This window comes from Rhipicephalus microplus, unplaced genomic scaffold (genome assembly GCF_043290135.1).
Source record: "Rhipicephalus microplus isolate Deutch F79 unplaced genomic scaffold, USDA_Rmic scaffold_15, whole genome shotgun sequence".
Taxonomy (NCBI): domain Eukaryota; kingdom Metazoa; phylum Arthropoda; class Arachnida; order Ixodida; family Ixodidae; genus Rhipicephalus; species Rhipicephalus microplus.
The window spans coordinates 2,656,652-2,675,863 of NW_027464588.1; the positions used below are offsets into that span (position 1 = coordinate 2,656,652).

A 19,212-nucleotide genomic window follows, 5' to 3' on the forward strand; every position below is an offset into this window, starting at 1 on the left:
GGCAACAACCTGAAGTGAGTGATGATGGGTGGGAGAAGCAGTGGGATCATTCGGTGTTACCGTAAATCACCCGTGACATTCACCACTCACGCATGTAAATGAGTAACAAAACGGTGTACAGTCACGTATACGATGTTTATTGGTCATAAATGATATGTTGTGTAGTTAATTTAGTTTTGCCTTCATCCTTACTGCTTTGTGGCATCGGATTTAGCCTGAAGCTGGCAAACACCTTTGCACGTTCCCTTCGTGGTTGTGGGCTGTTTCCATTCATAAGAAATGCATCGTAGAGCATATCGAGACGTCATACACTGCGCAAACCAGTCGTTGTCCGTGATCGCCATCGTTCATCACCATCTTCATCGTCATAGGGTATAGCAGGTACCTTTCATGTGGGCTCTGTCGACCGTTTTGCACTTGCAGTTAGGATGTGCACGGCACCCGGACGGATTGAAGCCGGGTGGACATCCTGTGGTCCTATAAGCAGCTTCGCTCCTAAAGGGAAAATGTTGTGCGTCAAACGGGCACGTGCCATGCCCTCCTTTTCCCGACAGGGCTAGAGCTCAAAACTGAATTTGCTTAAACCTTCTTCCCTGCAACAATCACATTGATTGATTGATTGATTGATTGATTGATTGATTGATTGATTGATTGATTGATTGATTGATTGATTGATTGATTGATTGATTGATTGATTGATTGATTGATTGATTGATTGATGTGGGGTTTAACGTCCCAAGACCACCATAGGATTGTGAGAGGTGCCGTAGTGGAGGGCTCCGGACGTTTCGACCACCTGGGGTTCTTTAACGTGCACTCAAATCTGAGCACATGGGCTTACAACCTTTCCGCCTCCATCGGAAATGCAGCCACCGCAGCCGGGATTCGAACCCGCGACCGGAGGGTCAGCAGCCGAGTACCTTAGCTACTAGACCACTGCGGCGGGGCATGCAACAATCACACTGTAATTGCTAGCCGTGACTCACCACTTAGTCAGTCATTATAAATTATACTTTTTTGAGAAGCGATTCGTAGGTGTGAATTACGGAACCCGATGGAAAGGACATGTAGAAGCGCTTGTTCATGCCCTTTCTATCACCCGTGTTTCCTGGTACGCGCCTACCAATTGCTTCCTGGCTATATAGGCACCTACTAGCCCAAAAGAAGGCGTTACTAAGCTATGTAGTTTACTTCTTGGGCCACCTATATTACATGCATTGGTAGCTTGCGATGAAAACCATACGACCGCATGAGGTATGAAACCGAATAAATGCGAATGTATACTTCTGTACGTCGCGCTCACTCGAAGTATACTGGCCATTTCTTCCAGCTGCGCCATCGCGTGCAGAATGGGAGCATAGTGTACGAAAATGTTTAACAATTATGAAAATTTAGGCGGCACAGAGTCACTTTTTATGTTCATATTGTTACACCCTCATTCAAAACTAGCGCGATTAACAATTATACAGTCGATTACGAAGAACCTCACAACATATATATACGCTCCGCCCTCAGCTGTTAGTGTACCACGCATGGATTATTTCCATAGATAGCCTAGAATAAATTGGGAAAGCCAAAATACATTGTTGAGAATAAATTGGGAAAGCCACAAGCTGTCCCGGTTATGAAGCTACAGTTCAAGCTACAAGTCAAGACATTCATTTTCGAAAAAATTTATTCTCGTGGCGCGCAACCAAAACATGAAAACAGTGTCTATACATCAAGCGTAATAACAAAAACGAATGACTAAGCCGTTTTACGAAAATGCCCAAGTCCATAGGTGTCCTTAACACGTGCCATTGAGAATTAACGTGCAAACACTTTGCATAATTATACCATGTACTTATATAATGTATATACAGAATATATGAAACTAGTTGGAAATCTCCGCAAATATGTACAAGAGATGGATGGGGCGTGGAAATTACATAACTGCAAAATTATTTAGCAGAAAAAGTTCCATTTTAAACAAAATGTTCGACGAATATAGTACGGTGCACTCTACCACGGTTCGCTGAATACTGCCGTCCAAAAAACTTCATGAGGCCGTGTCATCAAGGCGCGAAAGTGTTTGAAAAAAAAAAGGTAACGATTTCGAGTACTAGTTACTCTACTATGGGAGAGCTTTAAGCCGTCCCGTGGCAATCCCAGCAACGAAGCTAAGGGAATGGGCATTGTATTGCTACAGACAAAATGCACTCCTTGACTTTTCGGATAGGCAACCAAATTATACAGACACGTCTTGGTGTCATTGGTTCTTACTTGAAATCTTGAACTTCCTGCCAAATTTTCGCAAAGATTTTGACACCCTTTTTCAAACAAATGAAATATTCAGGGTAGAGACGCAAACCTTTAATTTTTGTACGCACAGTATTTGCATTATTAGCCAAAAAGTACTTGAAGGGTCACTGAAAACCACTAAGTCTTACTCTGTTGCACAAATGAAAGGCATAGAGCTTGTGATTATTGCTATAGACGGCTTCAAGATTACAAGCATTCTACCAAAAAAAAACTTTCGGTCATCTCATTTACCAGCTCCTAACATCAAAACTGAAAGCACGTTTTGAAGTTTTTTTTTTTTTTTAATGCCAAGCATTTCTTAGCGAACTTCGGTGACTTAGCGCGTATCCATCTATCTAGCCGCCTACGACTTTTAGCTCTCGTGGCCGTTTCGATAATGGTATTGATACCAAACTTAGTATGGCATAACATGACTTTATGAAGAACATATTTGACTGGTTATAACGTGAAAATCGTGACATGAACGTCATGATTTACATTTCATGGTCCTGCCACTCTTGCGGTGATTTCCTTCACATGGCATGTTGCGAAACTGGTACGGTATGACATGATTGCACGGCGAACACAAGCGACAGACCCTAACATGAATATCATGACATGCGTGTCATGTAACAACATGACATGCCGAGCTCATGATGCTATCGCGGGCGTTTCACTAGCTTCACATGTACCAAACTCGGTATTACGCGACGTGAATGGACAAGATAGGTACATACACATACGAACATGATAATCACAACATGCGTGTCATGTAACATGACTACATGCCACACTCATGACGCGCTCACGGCCGTTTCGCTAGGTTTACATATGCCAAATTTGCTATTACGTGACGTCAATGGATGACGAAGGTATGTTACTAGTGAAAACATAATTATGAGATGCGTGTCATGTGAGAACACGACTACATGTCACAGTCAAGGCGCCAATACATTTGGACGTGACATGGTGCGCGTGCTCGCCGGCGTTCATTTCGTTGGGTCACACCGGCGTTGCCACGCCTGGCACCGGTCCTACCATGTACTCGCAGGTGCGTGCCATTCTGCGTTGCTTTGACCAACGCCTCCTCTAGAAAGATGCCTGCTGCATGAAAAGAAAAACAGCTGCCACACCCTTTCCCTTCTTCATTTTAAAACGTTCTTGGTCGCTAGCGTCACCTGTGGCGGACGGTGCAACAACGCAACACTTTGCATAGCCTCTGAAACAGTGGTGCTCAGTTGCAGGTCTCGAATAACCCTCGACTGACGCGCTCTTGTGGGCCGCAGATGAAAAAAAATGCCCGCAGCTTCCCTCGGGGGAACACTGAGGAGGATGCGGAGCATATAATTGGTTAACGGGGTGTTAAAATGCGACTTACTTGGGTCGATGGCTAAATTGGTTAACGTGGTTGTGAAATGGGGTGTTAAATTGCGACTTACTTGGGTCGATGGCTGAATTGGTTAACGTGGTTGTAGGAGGGGGTGTTAAATGAGTGAACACGTACACACGTATGCGAAAGGACGGCGCTGGTCGAAGGGACGTCGATCATTGTGTTTGTGGATTCGTTGGAATTCATTTCACCGCGACCTTGGACGTCGACGCGCCGTACAAACCAACCGACGAGCGGCAACTGAGCGAGCGAGCGCCGACCTTGAGTATATATACAGCGCGACGGCGCATGAACTGTCAGCTGTTGAATGTTCTCGAAGGAGAAGCGCGCGCGCGGCACAGATGGCGACGGCGCGACGGCGCATGCGCTGTCAGCTGTCGAATGTTCTCGAAGGAGAAGCGCGCGCGGCACAGATGGTGGGCGACGGCGCGACGGCGCATGCGCGCGCGTCAGCTGTCGAATGTTCGAGAAGCGGTGCGGACGGCGCGGACGGCGCACTACAAGGCGCGAGTATAAGATGCTTCCGCATCTAAAACGCTTAGCTAATACCGGCCGCCGCCGTGATGATAGTGTCGGTCGCGAGCGTCACCGTGCGGGGCTTGTTTAAAACTGAAGGCAGGCCAACTCCGTTGGGAGCGTGAGCCATTCCTCGGGCATCTTTCTAGAGGAGGCGTTGCTTTGACGCATGCGCGTTTCAGCGCGTCCGGCGTCCCTCCGTCACGAAAAGAGGGAGACGCAGTGTTGTCTGGGTAACGCATCGGCGCGAAATGCAGCATGCCGCATTTCGCGCCGGTTGCTGTCTGGCCGCGCCGACGGTTGACGGACGCTGGTCGCGCCTGGCGTCAGACTGTAGATAGCTCGCGTTTTGCTATCGTGGCAGCACTGTGCCCACGGTGCGCACGTCGACGCTACATCGGAGTATATTGGGCCCTTCATGATGCACTCGCCGCCATTTCGCTAACTCCACATATACCAAATTTTGTGTTACGTCACGTTAATGAATGATGAAAATATGTAACTGATGCAAACATGATAATCCTGACACACATGTCCTGTAAGAACCTCACAACATACCACGCTGTGAAGCGTGCTCGCAGTCGTTCCGCAAGCTCCACATATACTAAATTTGGTATCACAAGACGTGAGTAGATTACGAAGGTAAACAGCGCATCCAAACATGATAATCATGACACGGAAGCCATGTACGGCATCATTACCTGCACCTCGTAACGTTGTGCCAATTTTATAATGAAATATCAACCTTTTTCGTTCCTGCTTCGCATATCAGTGATTCCCACTGTACCTGGAACCTGCCATTTTTTTTAGGTTAAGGAAAGTCTTTTTCTAGCATTTCAGATGAACGTGTGCAAAGTACTAAGAAATGTTTTGTAGTTTTTATATAGCTCAAAGGAACATCTATCTTAATATATTTTGCCATACAAAGAAAGGAAAGTGTAGAAATTGAACAGGTTATTTTCTGAAGCTCTTCTTGCTAACATGTGCTATTGGGGCACATCGGTGGATGAAACCAGATGTCATCAGGGGCCCGTGTTTGTAATCGGTGAAAACTGGTGAAAGTACAGTGCCTAGAATATATTTTAGTGAAAGGGTCTATACTCGGCGACAACGTTTCTTGGCACTGAAGGGAAAGCTACGGGGGCAGAGTTTGTTTTTGTAGCACGATGCGAAATAGTCAGTTTTGACGCGCATCGCCTAACGCTATGGAAAGTGACTAGGGCGCATCATGAGCGTTTCATGTAGATGCAGACACCGCTTAGCGTTTGAGTTGCACGTAGAAAGGGGTGACTATCTCGCACGTTTAAAAACGCGAAGTCACAACGAATAAATTAAAGTAAATATGACTATCTTAGTGGTGGGAGCTGCGTCCTTTCTCAACTAGTTCGACGTAGTATATAAAGAGGGCACTTTTATATTTCACGGTGAAAATGTGGTCGCTGTTGTAAAACTACATTCATGCCCGTGATTTGGCTCTGTAGCCTTCACTCCAATGCCAAGAAAAGTTGCCGCCGAGTATAAAGTGTGAACGACTTCAGAGAGACTACTCTGTGCTAGGTCAGCTGCGAAGGTACTGCACTGATAAGCTCCGAGACACGGGCTCAATTACAAGTCACGGTGGCCAGATATTCAAGATGGATGATTCTCTTGTTTCTTTTGCAGCTGATCCTCGTGGCCGCTTTCTTGCTGCTGCAAAGCGGTCTGGAGCCGGCGACTGCATTGAACAACCATGAAAGCACGGTGAGTGCACTGCTAGTTCAACTCACTCTCCCAATAGCACTTCCTGCACGCCCTGCTGACAACCCTTCAGGCACCACCTTCTGACGTTCAATTGCTTTAACGTACACTACACTTCCGTTGAGAGATTAGCAGGGTGCAAGCAAGCCGTGCTTGCCATACTAAACAGCAGCGCTGCAAAACAGAAGCAGAAAAATAGACGAAACCAAACTGCCGAAAGCGCATCTATCAAACCACCCTGGTTAGTCGAGTCGAATCTACAAAACTTTATCGCAAGGTGATTCGAGACCTCCCTGGCCCCCTTGTTCAATGCACGACCTCGCCGTGTCCAAACGTTCATGTCCAATAAGCTCATAACGTTGGTACCCTGACTGGCAGCAATCTTCTTGCTTACCGGGTCTGTGGAGAGTAGCGAGGTCTCCCAGTCATCCTAGGTTTTGAGTGACACCGGTTCGCCGGTAGGAGATGGCCAGGAGAATGTGGGTTAGGCTTGCCCTCTGTGCACCGCACAGACGGCGTGAAGGCAGCATGGGTCGGTAGTGGAAGAGGAGGGAAGCGGTAGGTATGGTTTGCGATGCAGACGACGCGCTGTTCGTTTCTAATAAGGAAAGAGTGGGCGGTAGCCATGCAAAGAATGGCCGCCAGGTAATAAGCTATTAAAGTGTAGATGAACGCGCTTCTTTTGTGCCCTCTCGTGCCAGTGTGTTTCTACTTTGCAGCACTCTTCTTTGAGTAGAATTGTGTGTTATTACAGCTAGCCGCAATGCAATCGTACTTACGCTGCTTACTATCGCAACTCTCTTGAAAATTAAAGGGAAAAAAACGAATTGCACAAGAAAGAGGGTACTGTAAGTGAGCTAGTCAGTGAAAGTGTGCTGTAAGTGAGCTAGTGAAGGTGTACACAGCACAACTGCGGACAAAGGGTGGAAAGAAACTTGATGTAAATGTGTCGACTGCTGACTGAACTTTACTGCGGGCACACACAACTTCTACCAGTACTATCCAATGCCAGCAGTAAAAAAAAAGAAACGCTTCCCGCATCCTTCAGAAACAAAATTGCTAATCGAAAGTCGTGCACCAGGAAACAGGAAAGCCATAAAATAATCCATAAATAAGTACGCTCGTGGTCATGGACTATAGATCACTCCCGCACCTTGTATTATATACCGTGGATATTACTGTAGGAAATATGTCACTGCAGTTCATCAATTAGCTTAATCAGTGATTAGGCACAGCTTCGCTGAGCAAGCAAGTGGCGTTGTGAAAGTTTAACTTAGAAGATTTTCTGACAATTTTAGCCCCAGTACGTGACATCCCTACGAATAAATGAATTCTTTTTTTTTTTCTGGGTGCACTGATTGTTTCATTTTTCGTATCTAACAGCGAAGGACTAAGCTACTAACCAATCAGCATCACATGATTCTTTTAATACGAGAGCTCTCTTGCACTGTGTTAGATACTTACACTTAGGCCATATCATGCTTACGTATAAATATTCCATGCGAAACATGTCCTCACAGCTTTCAGCTGGCCAGCACGCAGCCAGAGCTCGAAAAATGCGAACCTTCAGTGCACCTAATTCCAGGGGAAATAAATTAAAACTTTAGTTCTGATGAGTCTATAGTTCAAGTAGGCAGTAAAAGTCTGTGCAACGTGTTTGTGGTTAGAAAACTCGGCGTGATGTGGCGCTGAAGGGAAAGAGAAAGAGAGAGGAAGAGACGGACGGTATTACACAACGCAGTTCATACATTTCTGTTTTCATTGCTGTGGAGAATAACAGCGGCTATCTGTATGTGGAAAGTGAATACGAAAGTTGCTACATCAATGAAAACAGTAGGAACAAACAAACAATAAATCAAAATTGATGTAAAGGCTACATGACCTGGTTTACAAAAAACAACAGGCACTCCTCCATACTGTTACCACAAAATGTAGATGCAAGATAGAATATCATGCAGGGCAGCTTTACCGTGAGGCACAGTTGCGTTCAGCATGAGTGTACTCTGATATGCCTAAACGCGCGCGTTTGAGCCAAGCAAGCATAGATACAACTTGTGTCATGGCAGAAAACTTGGCACTCATGTCGTCATTGCAGCGCAGTGATGTTTGTCTTGGTACATAGATGTGCCAAATTGTAGGTGTCCTTCTTACTGAAATGTTATGAAATGTTTCTTCTCTGCACATATTGTAAATAAACTTCTTTTCTAAACAGAAAACTTGCAAGGAAAATGGTCCAAGGCAAGGGCCTTTACACAGCTTCGCCGGGAAAACAGGGATCATAGCGCAATTTTTCTCAACACGTCCTCATCAAGGACGACGTCTACGACATGGCTTTATGCTCTATTATAGTCAAGTACCAAGTACTCTAAATTGTTAACCACTTCCCTAAACACACATATTAAGTTGTTCCGTATATCCCAACTTCAAGCTCAGCCAAGGTCTTAAGCGACGGTGAGCTGCGTCTGTGCCACAGAATTTTCACGCATTGCTCGTGAAGTGGCGCGAAATTCTCACCGATGATGGGGTTCCTCGATGCACGCTTCCTTCCAATGAGTTCGGGCAGACGTGTCTCCGGCGTATCGGCGCATTGATCTCATCATTACGTCTACACATCTCGCGTGTCGTCAAAACGTCAGCCAAAGGCTAAAGCGAAATGTCATGGTCACGGTGAAAAAAAAAAAGCCCGCTAGCACACATGTCGGCAAGTAGGAACAACGGGCAGCTGCACGTACGACGTGCTGCAGCCCCACGCTGGAGTCCTGTCGACATGATACCGCAGTTCAGAGTCACAAAACGAATGCACACCTCCCCAAAAGCTACTTCTCTTAAACTTACTCCAGGGTGCCGCTATCGCAATAACTGCTTCGTGATTCCGGAAAACTGCTGAATTTTATTCTAAAGGCACAGATATTGATGTTGCCACATACGTCTACAAATGCCACCATTTTTCTCTGAATGTCACCGTCGGCATGCTGAATACGAGGAAGTGGCACTCCGTGTGGTCACCGCCGAAAAATGTCAACACAAGAGGCCATTGGTCGAAATGGTTACTTATGCAATTTTTTTTTACTGATCTGAGTATAGATTTCCGAATCTTTACTACCCGCCCCTATAACGGCGTTTGTGCACGGCGAGGCGTACTTGCATCAATCTTTGAGAGAGTGTCATACGTCGCGGGAGTTACTTCCACCCTCTCCCTTCTCCCGCTTAATCTGTCACTCCCGCACTTCAGAAAGGGGAAATCTGTTTCCACACGGCACATTTAACGGCCGTCTTGCACTCATCAGGTCCACACAGGCCATTGCCGAAACCTTTATACATAAATTACAGACTAAAGCTCTTCCCCATTTCCAGTCTCCTGCAAATAAACAGCCGTCATACTATAACTACTACTGCCCTGCAACAACCGCACTAAATTGTCCTGCTACCTGTAACAAGCCCACAAACCTTCCCACTACAGTTCCTAACCATCCACTACCCTCAAATTATCATAGCAATGCAAATCAAAAGAGCATACGACACCAGGCGCGTGGTCTTTTCCCTCTCTCTCTCTCGCCCCTGCGTCGTGCGTGCGCCGCATCAGCCCGGGCAGTTCCTGACCGAGGAGGCGTCCATGCCCTACCAGTTCTCGTACTTCGCCGGCGGGCACGACGGCAGCCACTCGCGCCACGAGACACGAGACGCCAACGGCCGTGTCTCGGGCCACTACACGCTGGCCACGGACGAAGGGTCACAGCGGGTCGTGTGCTACGTGGCCGACGAGCACGGGTTCCGGGCCTGGGTCGACACCAACGAGCAGGGCACCGACAACCAGGACCCTGCCGACGTCAGCGTCCGCTCCACGGCACCCGGCACGGCGGGAGTACCTCGCGGACCGATCAAGGGTGTCTGCGGCAACCCGCCGCCACCGGCGGGTCCTCCGGCCCAGGCCCAGATCGTGGTGACGTCACCGCCCGTCGTCATACCACCACCAGTGCGCAAACCGGCTTATGTGCCACCCCCGGTCGTGCATCACGAGGAGGTCATCGTGCCGCCTCCATCTGTCAAGGTGAGCGACAGAACATGCCCCTTACTCATTAGAACTATTACGGAATTCGTTTAAATTGAAATATTCCTGGTTTACGGCGTTACAGAGAAAAGACGGTATTCTGCTCACATGATGCATATAATTTCTTGATATACATAAATCACATAATTGAGGAGGGGAGACGACTTAGAACAAGCCTTTGAAAGAGGGGCTGTCGGAGGTGTGAGATAGTGTTGTAGCTCGTATTGAATATGCAAGTACGGTGTTTATGATGACCACTGCTAGATAGAGAGACATTTTCGAATGCCCTCTTTATCTATTAGTAGTCCTCAAAAACCCCGTGTCGAAATGGCCTCTTTTTATATCCCTGTCTTTTAATCTATTATCCCCTTTCCCCGAGCATAGGATAGCAAACCGGACGCGCGCCTGGTTGACCTTTCTTTTTTTGCCTTTATTTTCCTGTTCCTCCCTCTTCTTCGAGCGCCCAGCAAAAGCAGTGGAAATGCAGGGATGAGTAGGAGCCGCTTTGTTTTCGCTAGAAGTTCTGGGAAATGGTGTGGACACCAGGCTTGTTGTATGTGTATGTGCAGTGCGTGACAATGACACAGGGCATGTTCGGAGTCGGCATACGAGTTGCGACGTCCTTGCTGCCCTTAATGTCTCTTTCTCCTGAGTCTGCAGTACGGCAATGTAGCATTATAGAGGCTTTGAGCAGATTTTACCAAACAAAAGAGTCATACTACCTGGTTGTCTTTCCCCTACTTGTGTGGCCATCCAGCAAGAATGTACACCTTAACGTAACCCCCCTTCCTGCTCTCCGTCCACTACTGTCGCAGGTGTATCCTCCTCCTGTGCAGCAGGTCGTGGTAACGCCCCCAACGTACGTGCAACAACCACCCGCGCGAACCTACGTACGCAAGGTTGTCGTCAAGAAGCCCATCCACAATTATGAACCTCCGGCCGAACCAGCAAAGACCTATTATGTTCCTCCCCCACAGCCAGCCAAGACCTACTACGTCCCCCCACCACAGCCAGCCAAGACGTACTACGTTCCACCTCCATCCCCACCAAAAACCTACTACGTTCCATCTGAGGTATGTAGTTTCAGTATTACAGTATGTCACATCGAGAGCAGTTCAGTTGAGTGAGGAACAACGGGCCGTACTGCCTTCCAAGCAACGTTGTATGCCGCACGTAGATGAGCACATATATTATGTTCACCAGTGCAGTCTGAGTAGGTTCATCGAACGAATGTTCGTTGCAGGTTAATCATTACAAGGCAATGAATCCTGCATAATGCAGGCTCAGTAAGCACCTCACTCAATGTGTGCGCGCAAACTATACGGATGGTGAAACAATAGGCGTTTCTGGTGGGCTCTGTACCATGGAGGCCCTGCATGAACAATACAGTTAAACTCTTAATCCACTATGCCCACAGCGTATAGACGTACTAGGAGATGTAAAAACGTCTTTCACTGGTCACTTTGTCTTCGCCTGTCTTCGTCCAATTCGGGCGTCCTTGTAATTTCAGTGGAGATTGGCTCAACAGAGCCATGACGACGTGTAGTTCGTGACAACATTGGTCAATGTGTGATATCAGCGAGGCCTTTTTACCCACAGCGCTACCCTCTATACATTTATTTCTTGTCTTAACCAAACATCTGGTTCGCATCCCGGCTGCGGCGGTTGCATTTCCGATGGAGGCGGAAATGTTGTAGGCCCGTGTGCTCAGATTTGGGTGCATGTTAAAGAACCCCAAGTGGTCTCAATTTCCGGAGCCCTCCACTACGGCGTCTCTTATAATCAAATGGTGGTTTTGGGACGTTAAACCCCACATATCAATCAATCAATCAATCAATCAACCTAACATCTATGCACACGCAGCCCGTAGTTGTGGAGCCTCCCCGTCGCCGTCCCCCGCCGACCCGACGCCTGTCGTACCAGCCGGCTCGAGAAGAAGTGCTGCCCCCGGCGCGGCCAACCTACTACGACACTCCGCCGACGCCACCCCGACAGGTGCAGGAGGTGTACGTGCCATCGAAACCCGCCTACCGCGGCTCTTCGTGCTCGGGATACTGCGGACCGAAGGTGACAGCACGCGTCGTGTCACGGCCGGAACCTCCATCCTACGTCAACACTCGCCAGGACGTCAGCTACTCGGTCAGGAGGGGACCCTACGTTGCGCCAAGGTACTCGTCTAATCCTTCGTAGCACAAGGCACGCATTGCTGTTATTTAAAGCACACTAGAGATGACTTTACTAGTATTAGTAAATTATCGTTCCATAAAACCAACAAATTCCACTCCGGCCATAAGGGGACGCTTCATAAGCCAGACGATACGCCCAAAGAAAAAGAAGGTGGTGACGGTGCCTCAATCGTTCCCGCGTAGCTTGCCTTGACATCATAAATTCTGATTGCATCTGCTGGGTCGTTCGTAATTGTTGATTGGTAAAAATGAACCACTCTGCCTTCTTAGGGAGCAAGACTTAACATACATACATGCAAAACATAAAATATTTGCGGAGTGGGTTGAGCCCCCACACGCTTCTTACTTCACCGGCTTTGCCAATGTCGCTCATTATTAGTCGCGCTTTAAGTTCCTTTTGAATGTAAGCCATATTACGTGTTTGCTTTGTGCGTACATGATTCGGTTTACGAAGCTAGGTACACGCACGTGCCAAATAATGCAGCTCGTCTTGAATAATACAAGCTACCTTTTCGAAATATCTGTTTTAGCGTCACCCCGTGTTCACGAACTTTCATCACATTACAACAATGCTTGTTATAACTTTAGTATCCTTTAAATGTGTTAATTATTAACGGTCCCCAACACTTATTTGAGGCTGGGCACGATTATAGTTGGTTATGTCGGTAGCTTCGCTGTGACTCCTCCGCAGCTGTTGCTACGACACATGAACAGCTTGGCGTGACGTCACATTAGCTGGCTTGTTAGCAAGGCGAGTTCAGGGAAGGAGCTCATTTAAGAAAAATTCTGAAGTAGTAGAATTCAAAAGGGCTCAGCCGCAGAGGTGAAGGCAACATTTACGTGGAGTTTACCTCGAGATATAGGCCTTCTCGCGTGATAACCAATCCGAAATAAATTGCTTTTTTTTGCGAGCGTGAATGATGGCTTGATACTGAGTAAAGGCACATTCAAACTTGAGAAGTGAAGCGAAAACTAAAATGCCAGAGCGGCCAGAAAATCACGTCCGCGCGCTTCGAAAATGTTCACATTCGTTCTGCCATGCTACCACCACCTCCGCCGTCGCTACCTTGAGAATTAATTTCATTTTGCCCGATTTTTGAGCAATGAATTTTGTACCGAATTCTAGTTATTCTTGCAAACTACTGAAAAGAAACAGCTAGCACCTTTTCAAACATTGTTTCGGGAGACAAACGACACGCGCGAACGCACTGGCAGCGGCGGCGTATTCAGCCGGATGAGTACACAAAAGCGAGAAACGTTTGTATATGCCGACTCGCTGGTGCTGCTGCACCTTCTACTTCCAGTGTTCTCGGCAATCGTAATCCAAGCCTCGAGTAACACGTCCTCTTTGAGGCCGTCAATCTTCGTCGAGCTCCACGGCTAGCTCGCGATTTGAGCCGATGCGTGCCATCGCCGACGCCTTTGCAGAAGCTGAATCCGCGGCCGGCTGGGTAGATCACGTGTTTTGAGCTAGTGCAGCCAAACCCGTGAAGCGGGAAGCGGATCCGCTTTCGCGTGGTGGGAAAATCGGTCGTTAAAAGATATTTTTCGTTCCGTTCTCGCGGCGTGGTTTTCCAGCCGCTCGGACAGCGAAGCGAGTGAAGTCCGGTGAGTTCAGCCGCTTTCGGTCCCTTCGATGGCAAGTCTGAACGCGGCATAAGACACCGCCGTTCCAGACAACGGTAATAAAATGAAGACTGGCAGCTTGATTCCTAATGGCCAGGCTCTATTGGTTTTTTTTTTCTTTTCAGAAACCAGTGACATTATATAGGATACCCGCTGAGCAGTACTTATAGATATACTAGCAAATTGCCACGATTAAACATGTACAGCGTTAAAAGTAAACGCTATTGTTCCTTCACTGTGCGCCAATGGTTTACCGTGCGTGCAGTAGGATAGAGACTGCCTGGTTTTACCTTTCAAACATAAGTTCCACTCCCACAATTGTTTTTTAGACCTTCTTGGGCGAGGTGGTGTGCAGCTGTGGCGTTATTGATTGCTAGGCTACAGCGCGGCGATGTTTCTTGAGGGAAACAGGCAATTTTCTGTCGTGCTTAACCTTTTAAATGCCGCACTATGAAGCAATAGGAAAAAAACTAAAATTTATGTTGATAATTTGCATTGGCCTTCTAAATTATCTATGATGAAAAATACAGCCACATTCACAATGACTAAGCATGGTTTTTCGCATGTTCCATTTTTGGAACATTGGCATTTCCCATATGCAAAACACACATTTTCTCTGTAACAACTTTTATTGACTTTTCAGCCGGGTTTCCTTATTCAGGATAACTGAAGAATATTTAGCGTCATACGATGTCTCTGAAAAGCATAAATATTTATAACAACACTTTATGAAAATTTCTTTTTTCATACTAGTGGCTGTACTACAGTGAGCAAATCACAAACCGTGGTAAGCGGCAAAGCCTTTCTTGTGCAGCCGCTTTTTGCACTGCTGGCACTGATTCGTTATATTCTTCTTGCATTCCGCGCACCTTCCCTGAGTTGTTGAGATGATGTAGTGGCCATCAGTTTTTCTGTCCTCATGTCTCAGATGAACCCGGCGTCCAGGTCTTACAGTGAGTTTCTGCTTGAGCTGCAGCAAGGACATGGTGACGTCCCGCCGAAAGGCGATGTGCGTCACGGCGGCATCACTACTCTTGTGAAGCTCGCAGTGGAGGAGCCATCCTGCGACGACAGCCATGTTCAAACCATTTCTGGAAAGGTTCCCCCAACATTTCTTGCTCCTCAGTCTCGGTCGATAGCTTCCGAGGAGGCGGTCCATCACATCTACTCCGCCCCTGCCCTCATTGTATTTTCTGATCAATTATGGTTGACGAATGTCCATCGTTTTGTTTGAGCATCGTGAGGAGTGTTTCGCACTTCCAACAGGCTCGTGGCTGAGGTGGTTAGAAGAAACTGTGACGACTGCATTGTCATTCCACCTGCATGCGCAGACTGCCCCGTCACACTTCTAGTGGGAAGATCCTCTTTCTTCCTCTTCGATGTTTTTCAAGCTCTTCAGTGCACAACCCTTGGTTGTTGTATCTCGCACAGTCCCTGTCGCTCAAATCCCCTGGTCAGCCAGTTTCGTCAAGAGGCCGTGCGAAGTGAAAAAGTTGTCAAAGTAGACTTCGTGATAATCAGGCGCTTCCAGGACCGACACCATATTGCAAACAACCCTGATCCCGAGAGGTGTGTTGTCGTCCTTCTCGTTCCTCCCAAAATATATTTTCATCGCATAGGGGTACCCATTCGAAGAGCACATCATCCATATTTTGTACCCAAATCAAATTGGTTTACCGCAAATAAACATTTTGCACGAGTGGTGGTCATAATAGGGCACCATTGACTCGTCGATGCTGAGGCTTTCATTGAACACTCCAAACTGGCGGAAACATTTGGAGATTTCGTCGTAGAACGGCTGAAGTATGCCCATTTTTTCGCCTGCTTTCAACTGAGTGTTGTCAACAACATGAAAGAACCTTTTCAGATGCCAGAACCTATTGCGGGCCATCACTGTCGCAACTATAGGCACACAAAGATCTTCTGCAGTGCTCCAATACGAGTCCTCACACGGAACGGAGTGGTACCCGCTGAAAAGTAAGAGGCCGAAAAACTGACCTATGTCCGCTTCTGTGACGTCCACCTCCTCCCCCTTTTGGAGTGCGTATCTTGCAGTTAGTTCAGCCAGTGAACCAAGATACCCTGGAGAAATAAACTTGCTGAACAGCATAAATGGGCTCATGTTTGCAAGATCAGGAAATGCCTCTAGCAACAACGGAGGACTCTCGCTGGAAGTGTTTTGTCAAACGTGGCATGTTCACCCCATACTGGTGTATGGGAACGCTTCGGAGCATTTGTTTTCCGAGCGTTCATTGAAGCTTTGCGTCCTTTTTCCAGCAGCGAATTGCCGCCCCGCTGGTTTCTTTCGTCGTTGCTCAGGACTCGAACATGCAGAAGGCGAATCAACGTCTTCATCGCTGCACTGCATAACTTCAACGTGCCCACAAACATCATCGGGAACAACTTCAGAAAAGTCGTTTTCGTTCACGTGCTCCTCGTCAGTTATATTGCCATCTCCAACAGGCGGCAATTGGCATACAGACGCACCATCGAGTTCGTCATCAGGAAGGCTGAACAAAAGGTCAATTGCTGTCTCTAAAGTGAGGAAGCGTTGTGCCATGACCCACAACGAAAGTTATTGCGGTGTAAAGCACAGTACTACAAAAATAAAACCAGCCGCAAGGTAGCTTTCTACTTACATTCACAGGGATTGATGCAGCTAGGCACTGTAGTTCAATGCGGCTCTTTCCACGTGTCTGGCAAACTCAAAATGACGCCCAGGAAAGCTTATGTTCACGTTTCTGCCAAGCGCCGTACAGCGGGCGCCATCGACAAGGCAAAAAAAGAAAAAGAACGAGGCAAAACGCTCGTGCGCGTCTACACTGCGTTCGACACTGTGAAACGCCAATGTTCCAAAAAAGGAACATCCGCACAAAACTCTCAAGCTGAAAACTAGATTGTCTTTGTTATTTTTTTATTGTATTGCCGCGTAATTCCGAACTATTTGCCGATATTTTAGTTCTGCTTTGCTCACTGCAACATTACTTTTTCCTGCGGAATAATGCAACAAACATCTGGTGGTCAAGGAGCACAAAATATGCCTGTTTTTAAAAATTTATCTAATGATTCTTCATAGGTTCATAATAGAAATTAAAACTGCTACGTTTTTCACAAGCATCAATGAGTATGCGTAAACATAAAATTTTAATATGCGATATATTGGAGAGAAAATAAAAAATTAGGTTTCGTATGTTCCAATTTTGGAACATTGGCAAGTAAAAGGTTAAAGACTTACATGTTAGGAGGCGGAAATATATCTTTCATGTCACTGCTTACCGACGGATGTGCCTTCTCATCGTAATCCTGGCAAAAATATTTCACTAAACATGTTTTCTTACCCGCAGGTACGAACCATGGACCCAGCCGTCGTACAAGACGTACCGTGCTTACAACGAGCCGTCCGAGCCGTGGCGTCCCAAGGGTGACATCCCTATCGGCGTCTCGTACAAGATGAGCATTTCCCGGGGTCCCGGAGGCCCCTACCCGTGGCAGGACGAAGTGGTCAGCCGGCCCGGATCCTACTACCGGCATACGCGGCCATCGACACCGCCCTCGGGATCGCACTACTACAGGTTCGGCCAAGACCAACGCTTAGCACTAACGAGAATCACGCAGCGCAAAAGGAAAAGAAATGCAGCACACAAGAAAGACACACAAGGGACAAGCGCTACTGGAACTGTTTATTGCAAAACGTCATAATGAAACGTTATGTATACATGCGGTGCATGCGCAGATGCGTTCAATGAAACCTACGAGAGATGAAGGTGATAGAAGATTTTCTATCTTATGTACTCGTTGAGAAATCTAAATTCATTCGTGGGCAAAATGACAGAAGGCTCGATAACTCACCCTATCTCCCTCCCTTTCTTAGCTTAGCAAAAATTGCTAATTTAGATCGAGTGACGCTGAACGAATGCATGACACTGAACTTCTTCAGCATCACTCACTCTTGTGCCTCGCGAATCGAGGCCAGAAGGAGAGGGAGGAGGAAGGAACGAGCAAAGCGAAAAGCCAAGGGTATGTTAAACATAAAAGCCTCTGGTTGGCTATCTATACGCTGGGGCCTTAACAACATGAAGGCACCAATATGAAAGAAGAGGTTGCAAATGTGTCCCCATGTGTATGAAGGATAGAACCAATTAGCCAAAGGCACTCGTACAAGCCTAATATTTTCATAACACACAAAAGTGTCTTAGCTGCATTCTGAGCCAACGACGGAAGGAAACAGTGTGCCAGTGTACAACCCTGTATAGACATATCAGCATGGACCATTTTCTAGTCGCCACAGTCTATCTGTTATCTAGTTGCATTCGTCTCATCTGAAATTTGGTGGCATGCTACCAAGTGTATGCATTTTTGTCTCGACCGACAGGATTCTCATGCAGCACCGACAGACGCTCGTTTAGTAATGCTGAATGAGCTGCCGTGAAGGCAAAATTACAGGTAGTTCAATTGAATCAGTCACATCAGTAAGATGGGCAGAAATTGTACATTCTTTGCCTGCTACGAATAACGTCCCATCTGCAGCCCTAAATACTTTGAAAGCTATACAGAAACAATAGGGGCATAAAAACGATAATTGTGAGACATCTGGTGAACCTATCGGCAGCCGTAATACCATGAATTTACTCAGCAAACTACCAGGTTAACAATTACATCACTTTAGTAACGTGATACGGTGTCAACTGTAATTGAGCTCTGATCTAACATTGTAAGATACATCGGTTTAGGGGGAAGAGAGCTTTGACGCTGTAAGCCCTCGATCGGTTAAAACCGACCAAATTTTGCATACACAAAAGCTCTTCTAGCATGCTGCCCAACATAACTGAACGCGCCTACTTCGTGCTACGTTAATGCTACCATTAAGTATACCGTAAACCACAATCACACCACATGCGCAGGCCCGCTGAATCTGCGCCCGAGCCAGCCTACCCATCCCGGTCCCAGGGAGGATACGCCAAAAACGACCTGCAAGACGACGACGACGACACCTACGACTTCAAGAGGCCCAGCTACGGCTAAACGCCCCTAGGACACCAGCTGGCCCAGGCTGAAGACTCGGAAATGACAGGATTTCTCGCGAACCAGGCAGCTATACACCTACACTGCTCGTCTTATCTATCTCAAACGTTTTGTCAATAAAAGAAAACAATGCTTCTACGGTACTGGACCACCATCTTGTGTATACACATGAAACGCTAAACCATCGAGTGATAGCGAAGGGTTTGACAACGTATCATTTAGCGAGGAACAAACACCGTGGCGAAACCGTTCACTAAAGGTATGCTAGACGAAGGAAAATTTTAGGGAAATGTTTTTAATTAAATGTTTCTGAAACCATCTGTGACTTTTTTTATCAGAAGCACTCTCTACCGTCTGTCCAACACATTTGGCGAGTGTGTTGTTTTCCTACAACCTAGAACACGGAC

At 46.9% G+C, this 19,212-nt stretch overlaps 1 protein-coding gene across 2 annotated transcripts in view; it reads left to right on the forward strand.

Annotated features, from left to right (window-relative positions):
• Nucleotides 1–18,948, forward strand: part of LOC142784672 (uncharacterized) — a 28,759-nt gene extending 9,811 nt beyond the window's left edge. Inside the window, exons 2-7 of one of the 2 annotated variants that reach the window (XM_075883131.1) lie at nt 5,849–5,926; nt 9,507–9,971; nt 10,787–11,044; nt 11,835–12,139; nt 17,128–17,355; nt 18,685–18,948. In XM_075883131.1, coding sequence (XP_075739246.1) covers nt 5,849–5,926; nt 9,507–9,971; nt 10,787–11,044; nt 11,835–12,139; nt 17,128–17,355; nt 18,685–18,805 — 1,455 coding nt within the window. In that variant the 3' untranslated portion in view covers nt 18,806–18,948. The remainder of the gene's footprint in view (nt 1–5,848; nt 5,927–9,506; nt 9,972–10,786; nt 11,045–11,834; nt 12,140–17,127; nt 17,356–18,684) is intronic. The other variant, XM_075883132.1, reaches the window with a different exon arrangement.
• Nucleotides 18,949–19,212: the final 264 nt, after the last annotated feature.